Here is a 22,231-nt window from a genome sequence, read left to right as displayed (position 1 = left end):
ATGTCAAAGGATATTTAAAAAGGCAAAACCAGTGCAGTGGTTTTTAATCCAGGCAGCACACTAAGTCACAACAACATGTCCAGACAGCAGGCTCTACCAGATGCAGTCAGTAACGACATCTTCAAAAAGCAAGTGCCTTATGGTTTAACAAGCATGTGCCTACTTTGGAGAACTCCATCTTTTCCCATCCCTCTAAACCCACACACATTTCTAAGTCTTTTCACAAAATGGCAAAACCATTTCTCTACATAGCTGGTTTTATTGAGCAGTGGAGCAAATTGTGTAGTGATCAAATTATCTTGTCCAGTAAAAACAGAAAGCGTGACTAGGAATTTAGCAGCAGTATCAAAACTAACCTTACCAGCTCAGAGTTCCTACCTCAGACAGGGTTGAACAAGTCCATGACAGAGACCATGTATGGTTCCAGAATCATGTTACATTACTGGAAACAAAAATTCCATTTAGAATAAAATGAAAGTCATTACTCTTAGCACCACAATAGAACTGCAGCATAGATAATATTAATGAAGATCAATCCAGAGAAGGATTCTGCATCTTCTTCTGAAGATAGAAAAAATAGATTTCATATCTTCTGTGCTATGCACCTATGTTATAATTCTCTCTTATTCGAGAGTGGAAAACAATAGCATTCTTATCTGGTAACATTTTCAATATATATATATTAGATAGCTAGGATAAAACAACAAAGTTTCTATCTGGGCTTCTCTGAGGCTTGGAAATGTTTAAACACTGGGCTCTGATTCTTAAGTGGAAAATGAAAAATAATACAGATTTTTCCTGGACAGAGAAACCACAGCGAAAATTATGCAGCTGCATTTGTGTACTTCCATACCTGCAATTAAAACAGATTTATTTTGGAACAGTTGTAGAATATTTGAAATGCATAAAAGCAAGTCATTTTATACTATGATCTTGAAAGCCAAAACCATATAGCTAACACCCTTTATTCTGAACTGCCATTTGTTTTCTGCTCCCTTGACAATACAATCTCACTCTCTAAAAGTTGTAGAGAATTATCAAAGAATACTACACTAAAATTATGTATTTTTTGCTACAAGTGCTTCTGGCAGATAGGTGAGCACATGGTGCTTGCAGTATCTTCTTACATTAAGACAAGGATGTTTTGTTTCCACTAAGTGAGAAAGACTTACGTAAAACTGTACCATCCCGCACAAGTGAGCCTGCAACAGGAAAGGAACTCTCAGAAAGAAAGTTTGGAGAAGTTATCCTCGTTCATTTCCAAAAATAAAACTTTCTGTTACTGCTTTGAGAACTCTCCTTGTTGCAGGTGTTGTAGGTATGTGTGTCAGTGACACTAGATAATGGTCCGTGGTGGAACACACAGAAATAGAAAAGTACTGTTTGTCTGTGGTAGCTCCTCCCCAGAAGGTCCCACTTTGGCTCAGCCCTGGAAAACTCCTGACCCTTGGAGACCTTTCTAGATATAGCTGACCACTTCCTCTGATGTAGGCTGGCCCCCTATGTCAGAATGAGTGTGCATTTTTCCTAGTACAAAAGCCCAAGCCTCAGGCAATGCGAGGAGGCAGAACCTCATACCACCCAGGTCAGTGTTACCTCGGCAGGGATGCCTGCTAAGGTTGAAGCCTGCCACCTTGCACTGTGATGATGTTTCTCGGAGCTGGTTTCCTGATTGTCATTACATGGTCCTTGGGGTCGGTAAGGTAACCAAACATCAGAGATATCCTTTACTGTATCTTTTGTCACCTCTATATTTTCCCTGTATTAATAAACTAGTTATGATTCTTTATTGTGTTGTGTTTCTCTCAGCCTGGAATTCTCGAACTCTGGAACAGTATGCTAGACTACAGAGCATCATGGTGTTTGCAGAAACACTTGACAGTCAGCAACAGCTCAGGCTTACTTGATAGTTGTGTTCTGGGATTTCCATCATGTTTTTTTCCACTTCTGTAGAAACAGAGAATTTATACAATTAATTCACAAGAAATTATACCATCCATTATAAAGGGTAACAAAAGCTGAATGCAGCCCCAGTCACTCCTATCTGCTAAAACTCACGTAGATAATAACATGAATATGCTTGAGGTGTCTGAAACAGGCTGTAATGCTTCAAAAAACCTTCCCAGTCCTTCAGACTGTACATGAGGGAAATACACACAGAAAGCAAAACTCAACATACTGATGAGGTTTCCTGACCCAATCTGGGCAATGTGCCTAGAAATTTTCTCCAACTACGTTATCACAACTGTTCGAAGGCCAAGGTAGAAACTTGGGAAAGGAATTCTTTGACAATCTCCCCTAGGAAACAGGGCAGAAATTATGTGGTATTAAAACTGCACATCAGTACATGAACCAGCATAACAAGCATATTTATGAGCAGATCGCTGTTCCATGCTGGACTCTGGCAAAGCCTCAAAAGCCTGCTGGGCATTCTGTAAGGCAGCACGGTCACTGTTGTGGGGCCTTACTGGCCTTGCCTTATAACTTGTGCAGTCAGACATGGTATAGCTTTTAAAATGCAAGTCTGCATTCACCTCCCACACAACAGTTACCAAGCGTGACCATTGGATCTAACTATATAGCATGGTAGGGAGCTATAAGGACGGCAGCCCAGCTACTGGTCTTTAAATTCTTGTCACACCACCATTCCCAGCAGAATTTCAGAACGAGCTAATCACAACAGTTCTTGGGTTTAATCTGTCTTGTCTCTACCTTAGATCCATTTTTTTTACTCTATTTTTACTACATTGTAATGAAATGGCCTTCCCGCCTTTTTAGTTTTTGCTCTTTTTATCTCTTCTGAAGACTAAAATTTCTTGCCCCTTCAACAGATTTTGCTTTTTTGCACTTTTAGTTTTGTTTCCCCCCTCATTTGTTCTCTGTGATCAACCATGTCAGTATCTTGCTCTTTACTTTCAATTTCTAGCCCATTTGTGATGGACAAGTCATCTTGGCACAGTATTCTGTACTTTGTCTTACAAAGGGGAACCCCTGCACAATTGAAAAGAATTCTGAAGATTTGGAAAGGATCATGTGACATCAAGATAAAACATGAAGTGAATCTGTTGGGAAGATACTGGCTTCATACTGGAGTAATACACAGAACCCACAAGCCTTTGCTTTGCCCTTGTCTCCCTTTAAGTGGAAAGTGCTGTCTTCTAAAACCAGAAACTAACCTACAGTTAAGGAATTCTAGCTCAGACAAGACTTCAGATCTGTCTAAGATTGCTAGACCTTCAGAGGTCTGCCACATTTAGCTTTCACTGCAACTCAGAAAAAGCAGCATAAACAACACAAAGTACCAGAAAAAAAACAGATAGACATGCAGTTTTCTGGGATTTATTTCAGTGAAGGGTAAGAAACAAACTGCGTAAGTGATACTATGACAGCTGGGAGTGGGGAATAAAAAAATCAAAATAAACAGCAGAAGAAGGAAGTTTGCTCTGAAATCTTTAGGAATTCAGCACTGATAGCTACAGAAAGACAAACACAAGACTCAGAATGGTATAGGGTGAGTGCATTATATCCCGTTCTTCTGAAAATGATGTCGCATTCCACTCAGAATTCTTCCCTCTTCCTGAATAAAGAACACACTGTACCTAAAAAAACCAACCTTCAAGATTATTAGGTACTCCCAGTTTTTTTTTGCCTTTTCAGTTGTTTGTAAGTGCTTGAAAAATGTTACGCAAAGAACTGAAATAGGGATATTTCACTAACTACTTCTTAGGGTTTTTTTTTTTTTAGAAAGCATCTTCTTAAATTAGTTCCAAGTGTTGTTCTAGTTATCTGTGAGCTTTCTTTTTGTTTATTTTATCCCTGAAGGTCTTTATCTCAACAACACTGTATACAGCTTGTAAGGGAAATCAGTTGAGGAACTACAGGAAACCTGATTTCCTTATCTGCATTAAATTTACTTACCAGCAAATCTTTTTTATTCTTTTTGTTCCAACTAGAAAGATGAAGCTGGAATCTGGCTCATTCTCCCTCAGTGCATCTTCTAGCCACTGTCTGAAATACAAAAAAGTAATGAGGGAATCAGTCAGAGGGACTGAGGAATACAGGAGAAAGTGACTGATAATAAGGTCACAAGAAAAGTGAGAGGATGAACTTATGTGAGAGGATCAAAGGCCTTTTTTTCTAGGCAGAAATAGACTAGGAGCTATCCCAACTCCTTTGAATACCTGCCTTCCATTAATGAAAAGTTCAAACATGCCCACCACAGAGTGCAAATTCAACAATGATTTCAGCACTCAGAGAGGGTATTTATCAGTATAGTGGAGAGGGAAAACTTTGGTTTAGATAAGGAACAAAAAGAACAAGAAGCAGAGGAAAAGATATGAACAACATAGCACATTAGATACAAACAGGAATAAAGAAGAGTGAAATAATCTATTCAGCGTTATAAAACAGCTCCCTGTGAAGGCTGCATGATTCTTGTCTTCTAAGCTTTTATATTTCTGTTACTCTGGCAATCAAGTTCCTCTTGAGTCATCCAACACAAATCAAAGAGGGAAGAGAGTATATGCGTGTGTGGGAAATCAGGTTCACAGGCTTCAATTATTTTCAGCCAAGCAGAGACACTAATATATATATTATTTTACAAAGTCATATGCAAATGAGCTAAGTACAACAGCAGTAGTCTAAGAAAATAGTTACATATTCAAATCAGACAGAGTACAAGTTGTAAAGAAATACGTACCTGCCTTGCAGTCACAACAGTATGTTAGAAAGATATAGGCTCTGAGCTGGTGACAGCAATATGGATCATAGAGCCAATTTGGTGTTTGCAGCCTGCACTAAAAGCAGGACAAGTTTACTTAAAACAATTATTGTGTAAGCAAACCATTACAAGTGCCTGAACCAGTAAGTTCAGCTAGACCTACATATACTTTGAGGTTTTAATTTTCTCTCCTCTTTTTGGCAGCCGATCTCCCAAAAGAATCACTACAGAAACTAGAGAAAGAAAATTCTGGGATAGCAGTTTATCTAAAGACAGACTCTTGAGACATTATGCATCTGATGTATCTATCTATCTCATCCATTTCACTATTTACCTTATTCTCCACTGACCATAAAGGAAGTCAAGGGTAAGTAGTTTAAATTTATGCTCTGCATTTTCTCTACAAAGATCCCATGCTATGCAAAACCAAACAAGTGACTGTCATTCTTCATTTCTTACTTCAGTAGAAAATACACTCATGATCCAAGCTAGTTCTTAGCAACTACAGACTATCCAAGGTGTTTAAACCTGCTGCAAAAGCTCTAAAGCCTAAGCCAAAATATAGAAACTTATTTGACGTGATCCAAAGTCTGGATATCAGCCAGATCAAACACTGTTATTATAAATTCAATAAAAGACAAGAACAGAGAAAAAATAAGTTAGAAAGTGTATCAGAATTCTTTCCAACTCATTGTGTTAAACAGAGAGGATGCTTACATATAGGGTGCAAGTGCAGATTCAACACAGAGTAGGTGGAAGACTACTCATTTGCTCCTTCCTCTTCCTTCTCTAGTACCCAGTGAGACTGCATTCATCAGTCTTCCACCTTATTTAGTCTTTGCCTGCAGACTATAGTGCTATTGTTCCTTTTATCTTTTATTTTATAACGGGACCACTTAATTTCTGCAGGAATTAATCTCTTACCAAAGGGAATGCCAGAAGTATTCTATATTCTATCTTCAGCAATAATCTTACCCAAACCCAAATTCTTTTCACCTAGACAGAAGTGAAATTTTTATAACTGACCATCAGAACATTCAGAGCCTGCAGGTCCAACGACATATCAATTCACAGACTTTTTAGTCCCTTCTCTCCAATAAAGGACCGTCCATTCCACCACACTGTGTCTACAGGCACCCTCCCAAGGAGCACATACGCATATATGTTTCTGTATAAATTACAACCTCCTGTCACAGCCAGGATCAAAGTAATATTGTTCTCACCCACTGCTCCTCAGTAGTAAACAGATGCAACACACTTGAACTTCTCCTGACCTGCTGTGTCCCATCTGTGCAATGAAGGGAAAAAAAAGAAATTTCAGGTTAATGAAACCCAGTGTAAGCTGAGTAAACATGCAGCAGACTGGTACAGGCTGGAGAAGAATGTGGTACCAGAGAACTGCTACCATCTGGAACACGTTATTCATTAACTACTGATAAAAATACAGTAAAGCTCTATTATTTAATGAAGACATTTGAACTCTAGTTTTACCTCTTTTTTTATATATGTATTTGTCACTTTAGAGATAGAGTTCAAATATTAGTATTTGTATTCTGCATGGTAATACCCTTTTCTTAAAAACTTTTTCCTCATCTATGTAATTTGTATGTATTTCTAGGGCAATCTGATTTTGAGAATTTTCTGTGCTAATACCACCTAGATCATATATTAGCTCATAGAATCTTAGAATCTTGCATTTGCTAGATATGACATCTGTCCATATGCTACAAATTAGAGACCTGTAATTCAGTCCACCAGGTACTAATGACACCCTTAAAGAAAATAAAGAGCGTGCTTCTATTGATGAATATGATATGCAGTCCTCTCAGCTACTGATGGCACTACAGAAGCTTGGGATTTTGTTACAGACTAGTGCTGCCAGTCATGGACACTTGCAAATTTATCTTGTATAGAGATCTCTCAGCAAGAGGGGGCACTAGTGCTTATGATATGGAAATGTTCTACCCAGCCACTGAAGATTCTGCAGATCACACAACCTGACATTTAATAGCTCATAAACCTTATTCCTTCAGCTTGCAAAATCAGTCTAGATCTTTAGAGGGACTCAAGTTCCAAAAGGATAGTGCCTGCTAGAATTTTCAAAAACACAGTGACGCTGAAATCAGCTGGAAATGATTTCATAGAATGGTTTGCATTGGAAGGGATCTTAAAGCTCACCTAGTTCCAACCCCCTGCCACAGGCAGGGTCATCTTCCAGTGGACCAGGTTGCTCCAAGCCCTGTCCAACCTGGATTTCTAAGTATGTTTCAATAAAACCCATTAGCATCTATCTACATTAATGATCTCAGAAAAATATGTGCTCCTAAGTAAACACATGCACTAAAATATTTCCTGCAAAGCATTTTATTTCTGCTCTAGGTCACAGTACAGCATAGATGATTCAGAAATGCCCTCTACAGAACATTACTGCTAGCTACTGGAAACAGCAAAGGACATCCTTCAGCAGAGCCAAGGCAGGTGAGAGAAGGACAGGATTCCCGCTAGTCTGATAAAGCTGAAAATCAAAGATTTTAAATCCGCATTCTAGTAAAAATCCAGTCTTTCTATGACTTGGGGAAAAATAATTAGTCCCTAAGAAAAAGATGCTGAAATCACTGAATAACTTACCATTCATTTCAATGACTGCAAGAATTAAATTCCCAGTAAAGTCAAGTTCAGTGCTCATTGTACCTACTAAACTCAAACGACAGAACGGTGTAACAGTGGACAAAGTCTGTGGCAAAAGCTTCCACTTTAGCTTCAAGGAACTTGAATAAAAAAGGCAGAACTATGCTGAAATGGTGCATGACATCCAAGATTTTAACTGACAAATGACACTTCATTTTTTACAGATAAGAAAATCAAGAGAGTAAATTTTTTTACTAAAACTGCAAGTAAAAAACAGGTACAGAACCTGGTTGTCAGATCACATTATTCTTTGTGCAATTATATTATTAATAAAAAAAAAAAATCTTCATTCCACTAGATCCTGCAGCAATTCAAGCTCTGCTGAGATTGTACTTTGTGCAATGCTTGACCATGCTGTGTTGACTTACATCCAGACAGCAGATGATATTCTAATTATTTCAAAACGTTCCATTTCAAAATCCACTCCATTGGTAGCCTTGTCGTCTCAGGCAAACTTATCTTCATAAAATCTGCAATTAAATCCAAGGATGAAATACTAGTTAACACCCAGCTACAAATAAGAGCAAAACTAACACTCTCTCGGGTAAATTATGAAGAAAAGAATTAACTAACTGTGGATTTGCTAAATATTGCAGAAGCATATGACAACAAGAAACTGGTTTTAAAAAAGGAGATACTGGATAACAAACTAGAAAGCATACACGTCTAGTAAATAATTACTCAAATGATTAATCAATGAAATTTAAAACTTACTATATCTATGTAAAAACATGGAAGAAATAATAATAACAAAACACAAACATAGACAGAAAGTTGTCATGATGATTATAACATACAGAAATTCAGTTATCTGTTCACTGGACTTAAATACAAAAACAGTAAGAGCTGGTTTAAACATCCAGTAAAGAATCAAATGACTATTCTTCAAAGCATTCTGAATTTTATCTGTCTTATTTCATAAACTACAGAAAAACTCAAGCTTCCTCTACAGTCTTGCAGGCGTAGAAATGAGTTCAGGCACACACACAACGACTTAAAAATATTCTGGTGAACCACCGTATAAGTAAGGAGAAAACATGAAGCCAAGATTTAGAAACTGGGAAGATTCTTACTTCTTTCTTTTTGTACCTTCTAATCGTTTAGCCTTTAGTCTGGATTTCTTAAGAAGACACTGTACCATATTTGACTGGATAAAAATAATTCAAAATATAGCATATTTTGATTGAACTGCCAGAGCTTGGCTTTCTGTGTTGGCATATCAAGCCTGTCGCGTACCCTAGACTTTGTTTTGGTTTTTATTTAATAACAAAATCATGATTCAAAACAGAACCATGAGCCAGTACCCTGAATGGACAGGAATAGAAACATTAAAACATTTATTTGAGATAAAGCAGAATCAAACTATCTGCTGAGATACACTGTACCTGTGGATAAGGCTGGTTTTCCCAACATACATGTGGTCTCCTACCTATCCAGCCTATTACAAATATTTGAAAACATTACACATTTTTAGTAGCAATTTCAACATTGTCTCTCTAAAAATTCTGATTTCAATCCTTAAATTGCAAGCAATGAGCACATTTACCTGTGACTCCAATTTACCTAAATGACACTGTGTTGTAAAATTGGTTTTAAAGTGTAAGAAAAAAAAAGGTGATCACCAAAAAAGCCAATCCCTTCTGGAGCTGAAATAGTCAGTTTCTTAGTCTGCATATTTTTTCTTAAATATGATCAGTGGGACCTAAATTCTATTCTATTCAAATTGCTTTGACTGTAAGTATATACATTTATAAATAAGACCATAAAGTATCTACATCCTTTTCATTAAAATTAATCACTAATTTTTCATTTACTTTAATAGTACAATTCAAGTCCTAAGTGCAGAAACAAGAAATTGCTTATAATAAAATACCCAATGCAGAATTTGTCTCTGGGAAAAAAAACCCCACAAGGTTTGAGCCAATACATTTTCTGACTATGTGGAATAATATTAATCTGAAGTTGGCTTCATGCAAATAATCTGCTTTGCTCTGGGTCCTCCCACAGAATATAGCAGATGGGCTTTAGGTGACTCAGCTGCATTCTTAAAATTGAAGTGTAGTGTATCTTTTAAGAGATACAGGTGGCTAATGAATATATTTGTCAGCATAAACTTGGATTTGCATCTCCTGTGCACACAAGACAAAAATGGCTTGAGAGGTTTAATGTTCTTTTGTATAAAGGAATGGCTTTTTTAAACAAATCAATTAATTTACTGAATGCTATTTCTGGTTATATTTGGCTTCTAGGCGATACTGATAGATGATCTTGAGGTCCTTTCCAACCCTAACTATTCTATTCTATGATTCTATGATTCCAAGTTACCTATTCTAAATAGTCCAAATCTTGACTGGTAAGTTATATGACTAACATTGTGTGCCACTCAATATTAACTGGGTGGCCACAGGCTTAGAGCAACTGACATCTCTGCCTGATTAACTGTTACTGATGAAATACTGAATAAAATCAACAACCTTAAGGGAAAAGCAAAAGAGTAACTGATAGTTTAGAGGTGTGTGTTCCATTAATTCATACTAGGGAAAAAAGCTCCCTGGATTAGGCAATTTAACACACTGATGGAATATCAAGAGAGTCTTAAAATACATCCATTAGCTACTGAATTTATCAGACTACCTTTCCAAATGACAAAGGAATTGGGATAATGGAAAATTAAGATAATGGCTATTGCTGTCAAGCTTTACAATTACTGCACAAAATACTCAGTTGTCTGTCCCTCCTACCCTGGCTCCACCAAAAAAGTGACCGAATAATAACACCTAGAGAGCAATGACAGGCAAGTGATTCTATTTTATTCACAAAGCCAAAATGTAAAGCTTTGATACCAGGATAAATGAACTGGAGAGCTGGTTTACACTGCTTACAGAGAGGGAAATGCCTCAATTCACTAAAGTGTGTCTTGCTAGCAAAACTGTGCGGACATTGATAACAAATTTACATGACAGTGTAAACTATGACAGTGACTATGCTTCTAAAAAGCAATAAGCTCACTGATATCTCTCAGTGAGACATATTTTAGCCTTTCCCTCCCCTTCCCCTCCCCTTACTGAAGTGAATAAGAAGTTCCATTCAAAGACTGATATCATGACAAGTTTTGTAGTAATCAAAAATTCTAGATTTGAAAGAATAGCGAGTTAATTGTCAGTATTCATAGGAGCTCAACCTTACGGAAGATCCTGCACACTGGAACACAGAAGCATTTATCACTAAAATATACAGCTATTAATTTTAAATGAATAATGGTAATTTCTAACACAGCTAAGCTTTCTAGCCTTGCTTCAGCCATTAAATCAGTCTTAGTAACAGTTCTCGGAGAGAGATAATGTATTGAATTGTTACCCAGTGCTCTACTGACAAGCAGTCATGACCTCTGCATGGAAGTGCACTTCGAACTGCAAAGAGGCCTCAGGTGTGTATCATTGAAAATAGGAGAGAACAGGTGTTGGGATAAACCGTGTGACGGCTACTTTGCAAAAGTCCTGTCAGCAAGGAAAAAATAGATAAAAAGATTAATTCAAAGAGTTTGTTGAGTACAGGGATATCGTGGCATAAGAGAAGGGGTAACTTGGGTTACAAAGCAGTAAAGCCTTCTTCCCACAGCTATGTTTGTAAAACCTCCTCTGGGAGAATGCCACCAGCAAGTCATAGTAAAGTCTTTTAGATCCCTTACACATGTGAAGCAGTGTTTTTATTACTAGCTTTTAAATAGAGATTTGTTAAAAAATGAGGAAAACTTATATTTGCTTAAAATAACTATGATAGTTTTCCTGAAATTAAAAGCAAAATATGTGGCTGACATCAGGCATGGAAAAAAATTGCTAACTACCTTACAAGGATCGTTTGATCTGCTGTATGACTAAGGTTCCTATACAAAGAGAAAATTAAAATTGCCTCAATTCTTCAACCAAAACCTCCATATAGATCTAATTAGATTCTCTGCATATTTGATACCAGCTATGGTTCTTATTTCCCCTCGGCATAGGAACTCTTTAAGCATGTACTCAAGATAGGTATTATAACACTTTATCATTAGTATATCAGCACTGAATGGCAACATGAGGCCACATTCATCTTTAAAAGAAATCCTTAAACAATTCCTAATTTTAGCAGATGACAACTGTACATTAGATTAAAATACTATTAGCAGGAGGGAAACAATGTGGCAGGTGCTACACACTGTAACCAGAGGAATAAAGAATACTTACCTTAGGAAACCAGGAGAGTATTCTGTCCCTACTTACTGGGGGGACCAAATGCATTAGGTTGGACTTCATCCTCCAAATTCAAGTCAACGCTACCAGACAGGAAATACGTAAAGAGAAACAGTTTTCAGGAATTGCTTCAATACAGGGAAAACTTGATTTAAAAAATTAACAGTTTTCACAGATCTATAATCTTTTCTCATTGCAGTACAACTGGTTTGTGTTAAATAAAACCTGTTTCTTATGTAAAAGGGACCACTTCAGGGTGCATAGCTGTAGTAACAAACAGTGGGTTTCTGAAACTACAAGGCATCAACTGTAATTCCGTGGGAGAGCAGATAATTAATTCAACATAAGTGCTCACAGTTTAGCCCTCAAAGGATTTTGCAGAGTTTAATTTAAAAATCATGCTCATCATTACCTGAAATACATCTGCACAAAGGACATTAATAAATGTTAGGGATATCAGATTTCATTTGGTCAGAAGAAGGGAGGAAAGATGCAGCTGTCACTTTTCTCGGCACAGCATCGAACTTTCATCCAAGATCAGCTCAGAAAGAATGGAATCAGTAGATAGGCTAACTTGGAAAAAGCATAATGTTCATATGAAAATCACAAATGCATTCAGATAACTCACTTGAGATATATCAATTTGGTTATGCAATGATACCTCGTGGGTTGTTGGGGGAGGGGACCCTTAATAGCATACCAATTTCTTACTGGTATTCAAAAGAATGTTTCTAAGAAGATTCATCATGTGGCCAAGTATAAGGAAGGACTCACCGTGCAGCAGCTGATGCAGCAGGATTCCAGCCACACAAACAGCTCAGCCTGCTGCTGTGTGGCCATAGCAACAGGCTCTCAACAGTTCCCTTCCTTCCCTTCTTTTACAGATTGGGAAGGTGGGGTTGGAGTAATTTAACTGTATGTAGGGCCCTAGTTTTAAAAAGACAAACTGGTTTTAGTGGCCATATAGATTACTGTGATCAGAAACTGCTCCTTAATAAACCCAGTGGTACCTGAATTCTGTGTAAGACAATAGTTCTATTTTCTTCAAAGATAATTGTATATATGGATAGAAAGAGCAGGATTACCTCAGCAGACAAGAAACTAATGGAGTGGGGAACTGTTACAGTGCTAATATTAAGCATAGTAGCAATTATAAAGAAACTCCTGAGGGAGTTTCAGAATTTCAACTTTGTTTCATCTTAGCTTTAGCATCAGGAGAATCATGCCACTAATGAGACATTCTGAATTACATAGATGTCCTTCTAGTCAACAGTAATCTTGCTTTCTAATGTACTAAAGACAAGGAATAAGAAATCACACAGCTCTTTTGTATTGGCTAAGCATTGTTAACCAAATCATTAGTTTAGACAGCACTTAGTATGCTAGACTGTAATTTAAGATGCCAAAAGATTTTCCTATTTATTTAAATTACTTAAATTTCCAAATTTCAAGACAAAAGAAAGCTCTCACATTCTAATATTTGATAATGCTGGAACAGGCTTGGACCTCTTAACATTCAAGAGATAAGCCTCTCCCATTCCTGCAGCAGACTAAGAATGTTAAAAGGGCAAATCAACATGGACAAGCAATTTTAAACAATGATAAGTATACAACAAACCCCCTACAGCTGTGTTTTACAACACCACTAAGAATAATTTCAATAAAACTGCCAGTCAACTACTTAGAATTGATGTTTTATTCTCTTTTGTGAGGAATTGCTTTTAAATCACTTCAGACACCCATGTGATCTCAACCATACTGAAACACCCTATTCCTCCCAAGGAATCCAGATTTGCAGCTAACGGATTATTCACCAAAGAAGGTGACATCACAGTATTTATTTATCATCATATGCATAGTTCTGCTTATTGTGCTACTTGCGACTGTATAAAACTAGAGAGATCTAGGCCCTTTTTATGCTGTGCTCCTGCCCTTTGGCAAATTTGAATGATTTTACGGCAGTGTCTTAAAATAACAGTTCTGAAAACAAAACCTCTACCACTTGGTAAGAGTTTCAAACACTAACTTGCTTTCTCCATATTCTCCTAGTTCAACACATCCAAGACACATATAAATGCGTCATGTATCCATAGGCTGACTCACTTCCTGACTCCTAGAGCTCTGTCACAAACTAAGCTACAGAAGAAAAGTAAATAAAAGCAATTCAACAATCTTAGTAAATCCAAAGTATAGGTGGGACCAAGGCAACCAAACAGAAACATCTTCACTTACATTTAGTGTATTTAACACATAAACATATCCCAAATCGGGCACACCATTAGAGGGAAATCAATCATTTCAAGAGATCAATTATTTTAGAAATACAAAGCTGCTAAAAATACTGAGAATTATCAGTACTGAGATCCAGATTTTCTCTTCTTATAATGCTGAAGGTGATTCAGTCCGGAAGGGACTGGAATACAGTGTCTCCATGGCATCACAACACTCCTTACAATTTTGCAGGAACGGGAGCACCAGCTGATTCTGTAGTTAGCCAAAGGATTTGAGGAAGGCATTCAGTAGCTGTACATAAAATAAGTTAACATCATGACCACTAACCAAAATCACTATTCCAAGCTACGGTGAAGAACAAGACAGAACAACTCATGTCAAAAGGATGAGAGCAGAGTTAACACTGAAGAACTAGAGAGGTCCCCGATCTTCTCCTGCCCCTTCTACACTGAGAAATGTTCATGTTCCTCCTATAGAAACAGGGTGAAACTTTACAAATATATAGCTAGTGAAAGTCTAACCTAATTCAGGAAAATAACCTCTACTTTAAATAATCTCCTCTAAAATGTTGCAGAAAAAATGAATCCTCTCCACAAAATACTTTTTAAACTAATAGCTTTTCTTTTACGGATTTTTAAGATCAACAAACCATAATCTATTCCTGTGTTGCATTTTAATCCAACTGATCTGAATGACTCTGGCTTTGTAAAATCCAGTTTAAGAACTTCATTATAATTGTTACTCAAACATAATGGAAAACATCTCAATAATTTGCCTATTTATAGAGAACTAACCTTTTATAGCTGTTCAGAGTTGTTTTTTCCTCATGCCAGATCACATCTGACAATCCTGAGCACCCTTACCATGTAATGGCAACGTTACAGTATGTTCTCCCTGTGTACCAGCCTCAGACTATAGTTTTTACCAGAACCATACTGGAAAACATGGCCAAGTCTTGAAGACAGTTACATGAAACTACCTCATGGTAATGGAACCCCCCGCTACACATTCTAGCTATTACGGCGACAGGAGAAAACTCAGAAAGAAAACCTAGTCGAAAGCCACTGAGCTCCCTTCAACCTCTGCACCTTAAGGCACTTTCACCTGCTACACCTCTGCATTAACTCGACCACCATTTTGTTCAATCTGACTTTTTTTCAGCTGTGTACAACTGAGATTACTTTTAAAACGGCAGGTGAGAAGAGAGCCTCCCCTGCTAAAAGCAGAGCGGGGCCGTAAAACGGCCTCCACACTGCAATGCCCCCGCGGCGTGCCCCCTTTTCCTCAGCCGCTCTCCCCCATAAGGGGCCGCGCCCCAGCCTCGTCCCGCGCTCCAGCCCCACCACGCACAGCGCGCCCCGTCCCGCGCCAGCAGCGGCCCCGACTTCCAATTCACCAACTACGCCGCTGACGCTGCTCTCTCACAGCAGCTACCGTCAAACGCGGTATTTACGCTGTTGACGTAGGGCCGGACTCAGTACGCTTGGCTGCGTTATTCTTATTCACGGAGCGCGGTGCGTGGTAGCTAGTGCTTGTTGCTGTGGTAACTAGAGCACGCGGCCGCCGAAGGGCAGCAGGCGGGAGCTGCGGAGCTGGAAGCTGAAGGGGCTGAGGCGGTGACATGCTGGTGGGACAGGGCGCCTTTGACTATTTAGTGTATTTCTTTTGTTTTGAAGAGAGAAGTGCAGTTGTTCAGCAGTTGTTTGAACTTTGCAGTTGGGTGTCTCTTTGTTGTTTTGGCAGAGCAGTTCGCAGCGCTGGCGGTTGTATGTTTCTGTCCGCTGCGCCGTTTTCCTTACTGAGAGAAGGGGGAGGGCGGCCGTTACCGATTCTGTCAAAAGTTAACGAATTCTGAGGGCGGGTTTAAAAGAATGGGCTTTAAAAAAACAAAAACAAAAACAAAAACAAAAACAAACAACCCCTGACCTTTTGCTTGCTTTTGCTTTATTTTTCGAGCCCCTTGTCCGGTTCAGGACATTGAAATACTTCACTTTGATGCTTTGAAAAACATGCCCTCTCTCACCTTGCAATATTAAGCTTGCTTTCTCTCTCTCTTCCCCCTCCCCTCTTTTTTTACAGCGTTCCATACAGAATTAAACCAGAGAAGACAATTCAGCTGATGAACAGACATTAATGCTGATGACCATAAACCATTTAAACCATTTCCGCCTTTTTCATAGCTTCCTAACAATGAACATATGCTAAAGTAGCTCTTCTGGGATATAGGGTGCTGTTAAAAGTCAGTAGTACTCCTTTTGGTACGTTATCTGTCCAGTCACCACATACCATTTTGGAGTATTTTTAGGAAGAGGGAGAATCCTTCCCAGGAAAATTCAGGATGGCACATGCTCGTATATCGGCCAACCTCCCCCCTAGTATAGATCCTACAAAAGCTGCTATTGCATTTGGAAGGAGGGCCCTTCCTAAACTGAATGAGGAGTTGCAGTCTCCTGAGCTGCTGACTCAGCAGCGGGCACTGATGGCACTCTGTGATCTGGTCCATGACCCACAAAATGTCTACCAGGCACTAGAATTAGGTAAGTGATCCGTTAGCATAAGCTTTGACAGAGGGGAAAAGGGGAAAGCACTTTTGTGCACTGCTTTTCTCCTTGCACTATCTTTGATGACACAAAATGGCCATGAAGTTTTTCCTATTTTAATCTCTTTTAAAAAGGTAAAAAATATTATAATGCCATATGCATAACAATTATTTAAAGAATATCCTCACTTTAGGATTTATCAATGTCCCACTATAGGTTTTATCACACCCTAAATACGAAAGTAATGCAGAATCTTTTTTTTTCTTCTGTTTACACTGAATTTTATTTAAGTCTGAACTCAGGCTAATGATATATATCTATAAAAAAAGATTAATCAGTCCAAAGTTAGAAACACCACATTTCATTTGCCTGGAATCTTCTCCAATCCTGTTTTCCATTTTTCCATAAACCTTTCAGAAAAAAAAAACCCAGTGATCTTACAAAAACTACTAAATACATTTTATTTAGAAAGCGGAAAATAAAAAGCTTTTATTTATCCTAGAGAAAGAAAAAAAAGCAAAATCACCCTTTTTTTTTTTTCCCCTTCATTCGACATTTTTTACCACATATGACTCAGAAGAGTGGTACTTCACTGGATTTTTCATACTTGAGGTGCTCAAAATACTCATATCTCAGATCCCATAATAATAAGAGGCAAAAACCCCTTTGATAAACCTTTAAATTAATAATTAATAAAATAATACTTAAATAAACTTTACAAGTTCATTTGCAAAATCCATTAAATCCTGTTTTGTTATTCATTACTTCAGCAGTGGATAGCATGGCACATCCAGATACAACTTTACCAGAGACAGAAAATACCGGACCTTTTTATGCAGAACTCCTTCTCAGAACTCTCTTAGTGACTGTAGAATGAGTCTACAGCAAAAAACAACCCTGGAACTTCATGAGAATTTAATATACAAAAGAATATGACCAAATCTATTATACTCATCAGGATTATATCTGGCCACCACTATTTTCAGAGGGTTTTATCTGAGCATTTGGAAGAATCCCAAGTGTGGATTTTGGGGAAGAAAAAAAACCAAAACAAAACGACCCCCCCCCCCAAAAAAAAAAAAACCCACAGCTTATCTTTGTAATTTTTAGCAGTCTGTTGTTAGTATGTAACACTGCAGAAGCCTTCCAGTTTGCCACTGCTTTTGTCCCCATTTACTTAATATTTTTTTCCTCATAAAAGATACCAATAATCATGTTCAAAATGTATTGTTATTTATTGATCAACAGTAGCTGCTGAAGCAATGTGAGATTGTTGTTTGGGTTGTTTTCCTTTGGTCAGTGCTATGTATGTATTCACATGATCATTAATGGTTCACCCAGTTTCTTTCCACATGTGAAAAGCAATGCTGTGTGTTTATACATAGCACATGGTACACCTAAAGAAACCTTTAAAGAAATGTAGGCATCAATCCTGCAAACACATGCTCTTTGAAAAGCATATTCGTATTTCATTAATATCTCCACTTATTTTTAGAGTTATATTGCTTCATAAATATTTGTAAGATTAGAATTTAACTTGATACAGAAGTCAGCAGCTTGTTTGTAGCATAGCATTGTTGGCAGTAGGCCTTGACACTCCAGAGTTTGCTCCCAACTTGAGATAAAACAACAAGAGTTTCATTGTCAGAACAAGATGAAAAAAATCTGATTATTTGCACTTCAAACTGTGATATAAAAATTATTATTGCTATTTAAAATTAATGCTGAAGATAAGAAATGTTAAAATGAACTACTGTGTCTTCATAGGAGTTTTGAATAACCTGAAGAGTTTGCTGGTACATCAGGACAGTACTATCCGACAAAAAACAACAGAAATCCTCCATATAATGACAATGCATAATGTTGGCAGGTAGGTCTAATTCCAGAGTTTATTGAACGGTAAGGGAAATGATAATTTTCACAGTGTGAAATAAGAACAGAATTTCTAAGTTTTTACAAGATAGGTGCAATGTAAATAAGATTTAGCATTTCACAAATATATATGAGTTTTATTATACTTAGTTAAATCTTTTCGCCAATGTTGTTTGCAGGCATGGGCTGATACAAAATGGAGTGATTTCTGCCCTCGCTGAGCTCTTGGATGATCCAGTAGATATCTGTCGGAAGAACACGCATCTAGTTTTTGAATATATGTCAAAATTAACTGAAGGTAGGGATTTTTTTCTGCATTTAAGTATTCAAATAGGCAAAGCAAATACGTAAATTTACCTGATTCCCTATGCAGTATCTTCCAGATTAATTTTATTCACTTTTATTTGAAAAACATTTTAAAACAGTATCTTTTCTGTCTTTGCTTGTCTAAATTTTCTTTAGTTAGTTCGCTATGAAAATTTTTCTTTGGGCTCTGTCAGAAAACTTTAAAAAGTATGACTGCCATCTTTTTTATTGGTGGAGATAACTATATTTTCTAGAGTTATATTTAAAAATTGTGTAAAAATAGTGAGACTGCTTAGCCAAAATACAGAAAATGCTTTATATAGATAATAAATTAAATGCTCCATGTTAACACAATACATCTGTGAATAGTCCTGTGTATGTACTTGGGGGAGTGATCCTGCTAGATCTGTTAATTTTCTTAGGTCTTATGCAAGCTAAGGCTACCTGCTCAAGATACAGGTTGTGAGGACTGCAGGCTCGAATTCATATTTCAGAACCTGGCATCAAAAATTCACTTTTTCTTCTTCAAAATGATGATCAGCTGTTCATCATGGCACACTAATTTCACAGTACACAGGGTTTGTAGGAGGTTTTTCTGGTGTTAGAAAGTACGAATTTTCTGGAATGCCTAACCTGATGCTTGCAACCACTGGTATAGGAGGATGCAAATGAGCAAGTAAATGCACAGTCCATTGCACTGTGTATTCCACAGATTATGTATTTATGTGTCTTTGACCTTAGGCTCATAGGCACCTTTTCTTAAATGTACACTTTGACATTGCTTTCAAGTAGTGAACTAAAAAAACAATCTAACCCTTCCCAAAAGAAAAAAAAAAAAACAACACACACTTGTAGGTGATGCAAGGAACAATTAAGAAGCTTGCTTTATCCGATTATTTTATTCTAATATTGTTTGTCTTTATTATAATAATATAAAATTTTTAAATTATCTTGTTAAGGTATGAAATTAAAAATGTGATCAATTACAGCTAACTTTAGATGTTGAATTGAGCTAGCCATCCTACACTCCCCGCTTAGCGGGGGAAAAATCAGTATCTAAAGGCACAAAAAGTCTGACATGTAGGTGCTTAGGATGAGTTCTGCTCTGGTGATGTCCATCTATCTCTGGTGAGATAACCAGAAGAGTTAATTACATCAGAATTAGGCATCTAGCTTTTAAATGCTTCAGAATAATAGAGGAATCCAAGCTGAGAATTTGTCTTTGACTTGTCAGAAGAATAGGTTGTTGTACTGTTTTCATATTTTCTTTATTATGTGTATTTATAGTTTTCCAAACATTATGCACTAAGGGAATTTATGCTGGTTTGTTACTTTTATTTCCAGATTTTATTACTATAATTTCAATAGTTTTCTAATTTGAGCATTAGTCTTAAACTTTTCCAGTTTATGAAAATTATAATTTTAAAATTTAAAATTTCAATAGATAGAAATTATCAATTGAAAAGCTATACTATGTAAATTCATGGGGAATTATCTTGTCCGATAAATTCCTTGAGCTTAAAAAAAGAATTCAATGAATACTTAAAGCCTTGCTGAGTGAATATACATGAATTAAAAAAAATAAAAAGATGTATTCTTACAAGCATACAACCCTTTCTAAAGTTCTAAATAACTCAATCATTATGAAGTATGTAAATACAGTGGACTTAACAACTTTGTGACCATCACTATAGAAAACCAGTTAAGTTCTATAGCGATTTTACAGATTTTCAAATCAAATGAGGCCAGGACTTGGCTTACATATATTTTGACCTGACTGCCTTAAACAGTTCTGTCCCTTACCTGTGTAGGCAGATAGATACCATCCTGTGAACATGTGGATCACAACAGAAACTTATGGGAGAAGAAAACATAATAGAAGTAAATAAATGTTGCCAAATTTTTGCAGATGACTATTAACATGGAAACTGCCTTAGAGCTTGGTGGCTACTGTACCATTTTATATATGAATTTAATGTAAATTACAACTAATATTACATGTAAACACCTGCCTGCTTTTAGGTTCTATCTCATAAAACTCATAACATTTACTAAGTAGGTTGGAAATTTAGCTACATAATCAGAAAATATTCACTGCAGGATTAATAAAAGTTTGGGTTGAGGGGTTGAAGGAAACAATCTTTATGGAAACTATCCATGTGGCTCTGAGAGGACGTGAGAGCATTTTTTTTCCCCAATGTTTGCAGTTAGACACTTTCTAAAAAGTAGGAACTAAATCGAGGGTTATATAGAAAGCATTTTATTAGAACCATTTTTTCTACTTAGAGAATTACTGTAACAGTAAGCAATGCTAGCTGTTAGTGTGACAAAACATAAAGTATTGCATATTAAGAATTCTACATAAATCCAAATACATTGCCCAAACCAGAGGATATGTAATGGTACACCATACTGCCACGCAGGTCTACACTCATTGCTCCATCTTTGTCCCTTCAGGCATCTGAATATAGCCTCTTGGGTCAGGAGCCACTGATGGGAACTGTCACAACTGTAAAACCAGTATGGTGATAATCAGGAAGTGTGAGATTATACTATACAAGGAGAAAACAAGTTGCCTCCTGCAGTGGAAGGATTATCCAACAACTGCCAAGCTGAAGCTGAGAGCCAGCTGCAGCAGTTTCTCTCCTCAAAACCTTGCCTTTGAAGGCAAAGGATTCACAACAGCTCTGAAGTGAGCAGGAGCCTCTGCCAAACAAAAAGCAGCTTCCAAATCTTGTAACAGTCCCAGCTTAGCGAAAGTTACCTACACTTACAAGAAAAACTACAGTTCTCTGAGTGGTGGTTGCTTTTCAACAAGGCTTCTCTTGAGCTAAGACTGATACCAGTTTCTTCCTTTTACGTCTCCCACTTCAGGTACTGACGGCAGATAAGAATCAGATTTTTCAAATCAAACTAACACCAAGAATTGTTTCAGGGAATGGTTCTGGATTTTGCCTCCAAAAAGCAAAAAAGTGTAATTAGTAGTATGAAAAGAGAGCATTTAAATAATTGTAAAATTAGTTATTTGGTAAATTCTGTGCATCAGTGCCTTAATTGCAGTTTCCTTTTAAACTTAAGGAGAATTACTTTATTTGAAACCTGCTATTTATGTCTGTTTTGAGTAACTTTTTGCCCCTTCATTAATTCTCAGCATTTTGCCATGATCATGTGCTATATGCATGTAGGCCAACTTCTTCCCTATTTTTCCCTCCCTCTCTTCTATTTATAAGAAATAAAAACTGAATGTAGAGGAACTGTTTACATCTGTGAAGCAAGCAGAATTTATCTGATCCTATATTCAAATCTCCCAGAGAGCATGATGTGTCTAGCAGTCTCTTAATAGCTTGCTTGAGTCATACCTTTCTAGGTGGAATTCTCTTCCAAAATTTAATTTCTTCAGCTATGAAATCATGCCAAATTTGGCCATTTCCTCTGTCGATGCTTGTGCTATTAAAATCCTCCAAGACTTGTCCAGGATAGAAGTCCTTGACTAGTTTAAAACAGCCTTGCATAGCTTTCTTCAGACCAGATAGTTATACAATGTCCTTTTTGACAGTTTGGGGGGGGTGTGTGTGTGTGTGTGAAAACCTGCAATCCTCAGCCTGTCATGTATATGCAGTCTGTAAGATCAGTGGTGTAGAAGC

The 22,231-nt window shown here is 37.2% G+C and overlaps 2 protein-coding genes across 2 annotated transcripts in view; one reads left to right on the top strand and one right to left on the bottom strand.

Moving 5' to 3' along the window:
* Positions 1 to 1,841: 1,841 nt before the first annotated feature.
* RAB36 (RAB36, member RAS oncogene family) lies at positions 1,842 to 12,501 on the bottom strand. Its single transcript, XM_065692886.1, is given in 13 exon segments — positions 1,842 to 1,947; positions 2,180 to 2,245; positions 2,248 to 2,298; positions 2,348 to 2,484; positions 3,919 to 4,004; positions 5,290 to 5,350; positions 5,949 to 6,008; positions 7,777 to 7,878; positions 8,794 to 8,837; positions 10,474 to 10,538; positions 10,773 to 10,844; positions 11,631 to 11,720; positions 12,412 to 12,501. Coding segments are annotated over 12 exon segments (879 nt in total). The 5' UTR covers positions 11,701 to 11,720; positions 12,412 to 12,501; the 3' UTR covers positions 1,842 to 1,882.
* A 3,706-nt stretch (positions 12,502 to 16,207) lies between these two features.
* The window catches only part of RSPH14 (radial spoke head 14 homolog), an 86,073-nt gene continuing 80,049 nt past the window's right edge, over positions 16,208 to 22,231 (top strand). Inside the window, exons 1-3 of the mRNA XM_065693111.1 lie at positions 16,208 to 16,406; positions 18,177 to 18,279; positions 18,461 to 18,579. Of these exons, the coding sequence (XP_065549183.1) occupies positions 16,208 to 16,406; positions 18,177 to 18,279; positions 18,461 to 18,579 (421 nt within the window). The remainder of the gene's footprint in view (positions 16,407 to 18,176; positions 18,280 to 18,460; positions 18,580 to 22,231) is intronic.

The sequence above is a fragment of the Lathamus discolor genome, chromosome 12 (assembly GCF_037157495.1).
Source record: "Lathamus discolor isolate bLatDis1 chromosome 12, bLatDis1.hap1, whole genome shotgun sequence".
Lineage (NCBI taxonomy): Eukaryota > Metazoa > Chordata > Aves > Psittaciformes > Psittacidae > Lathamus > Lathamus discolor.
The sequence above is the reverse complement of the archived record's forward strand: the minus strand, read 5'-3'. Positions and strand labels throughout refer to the sequence as shown.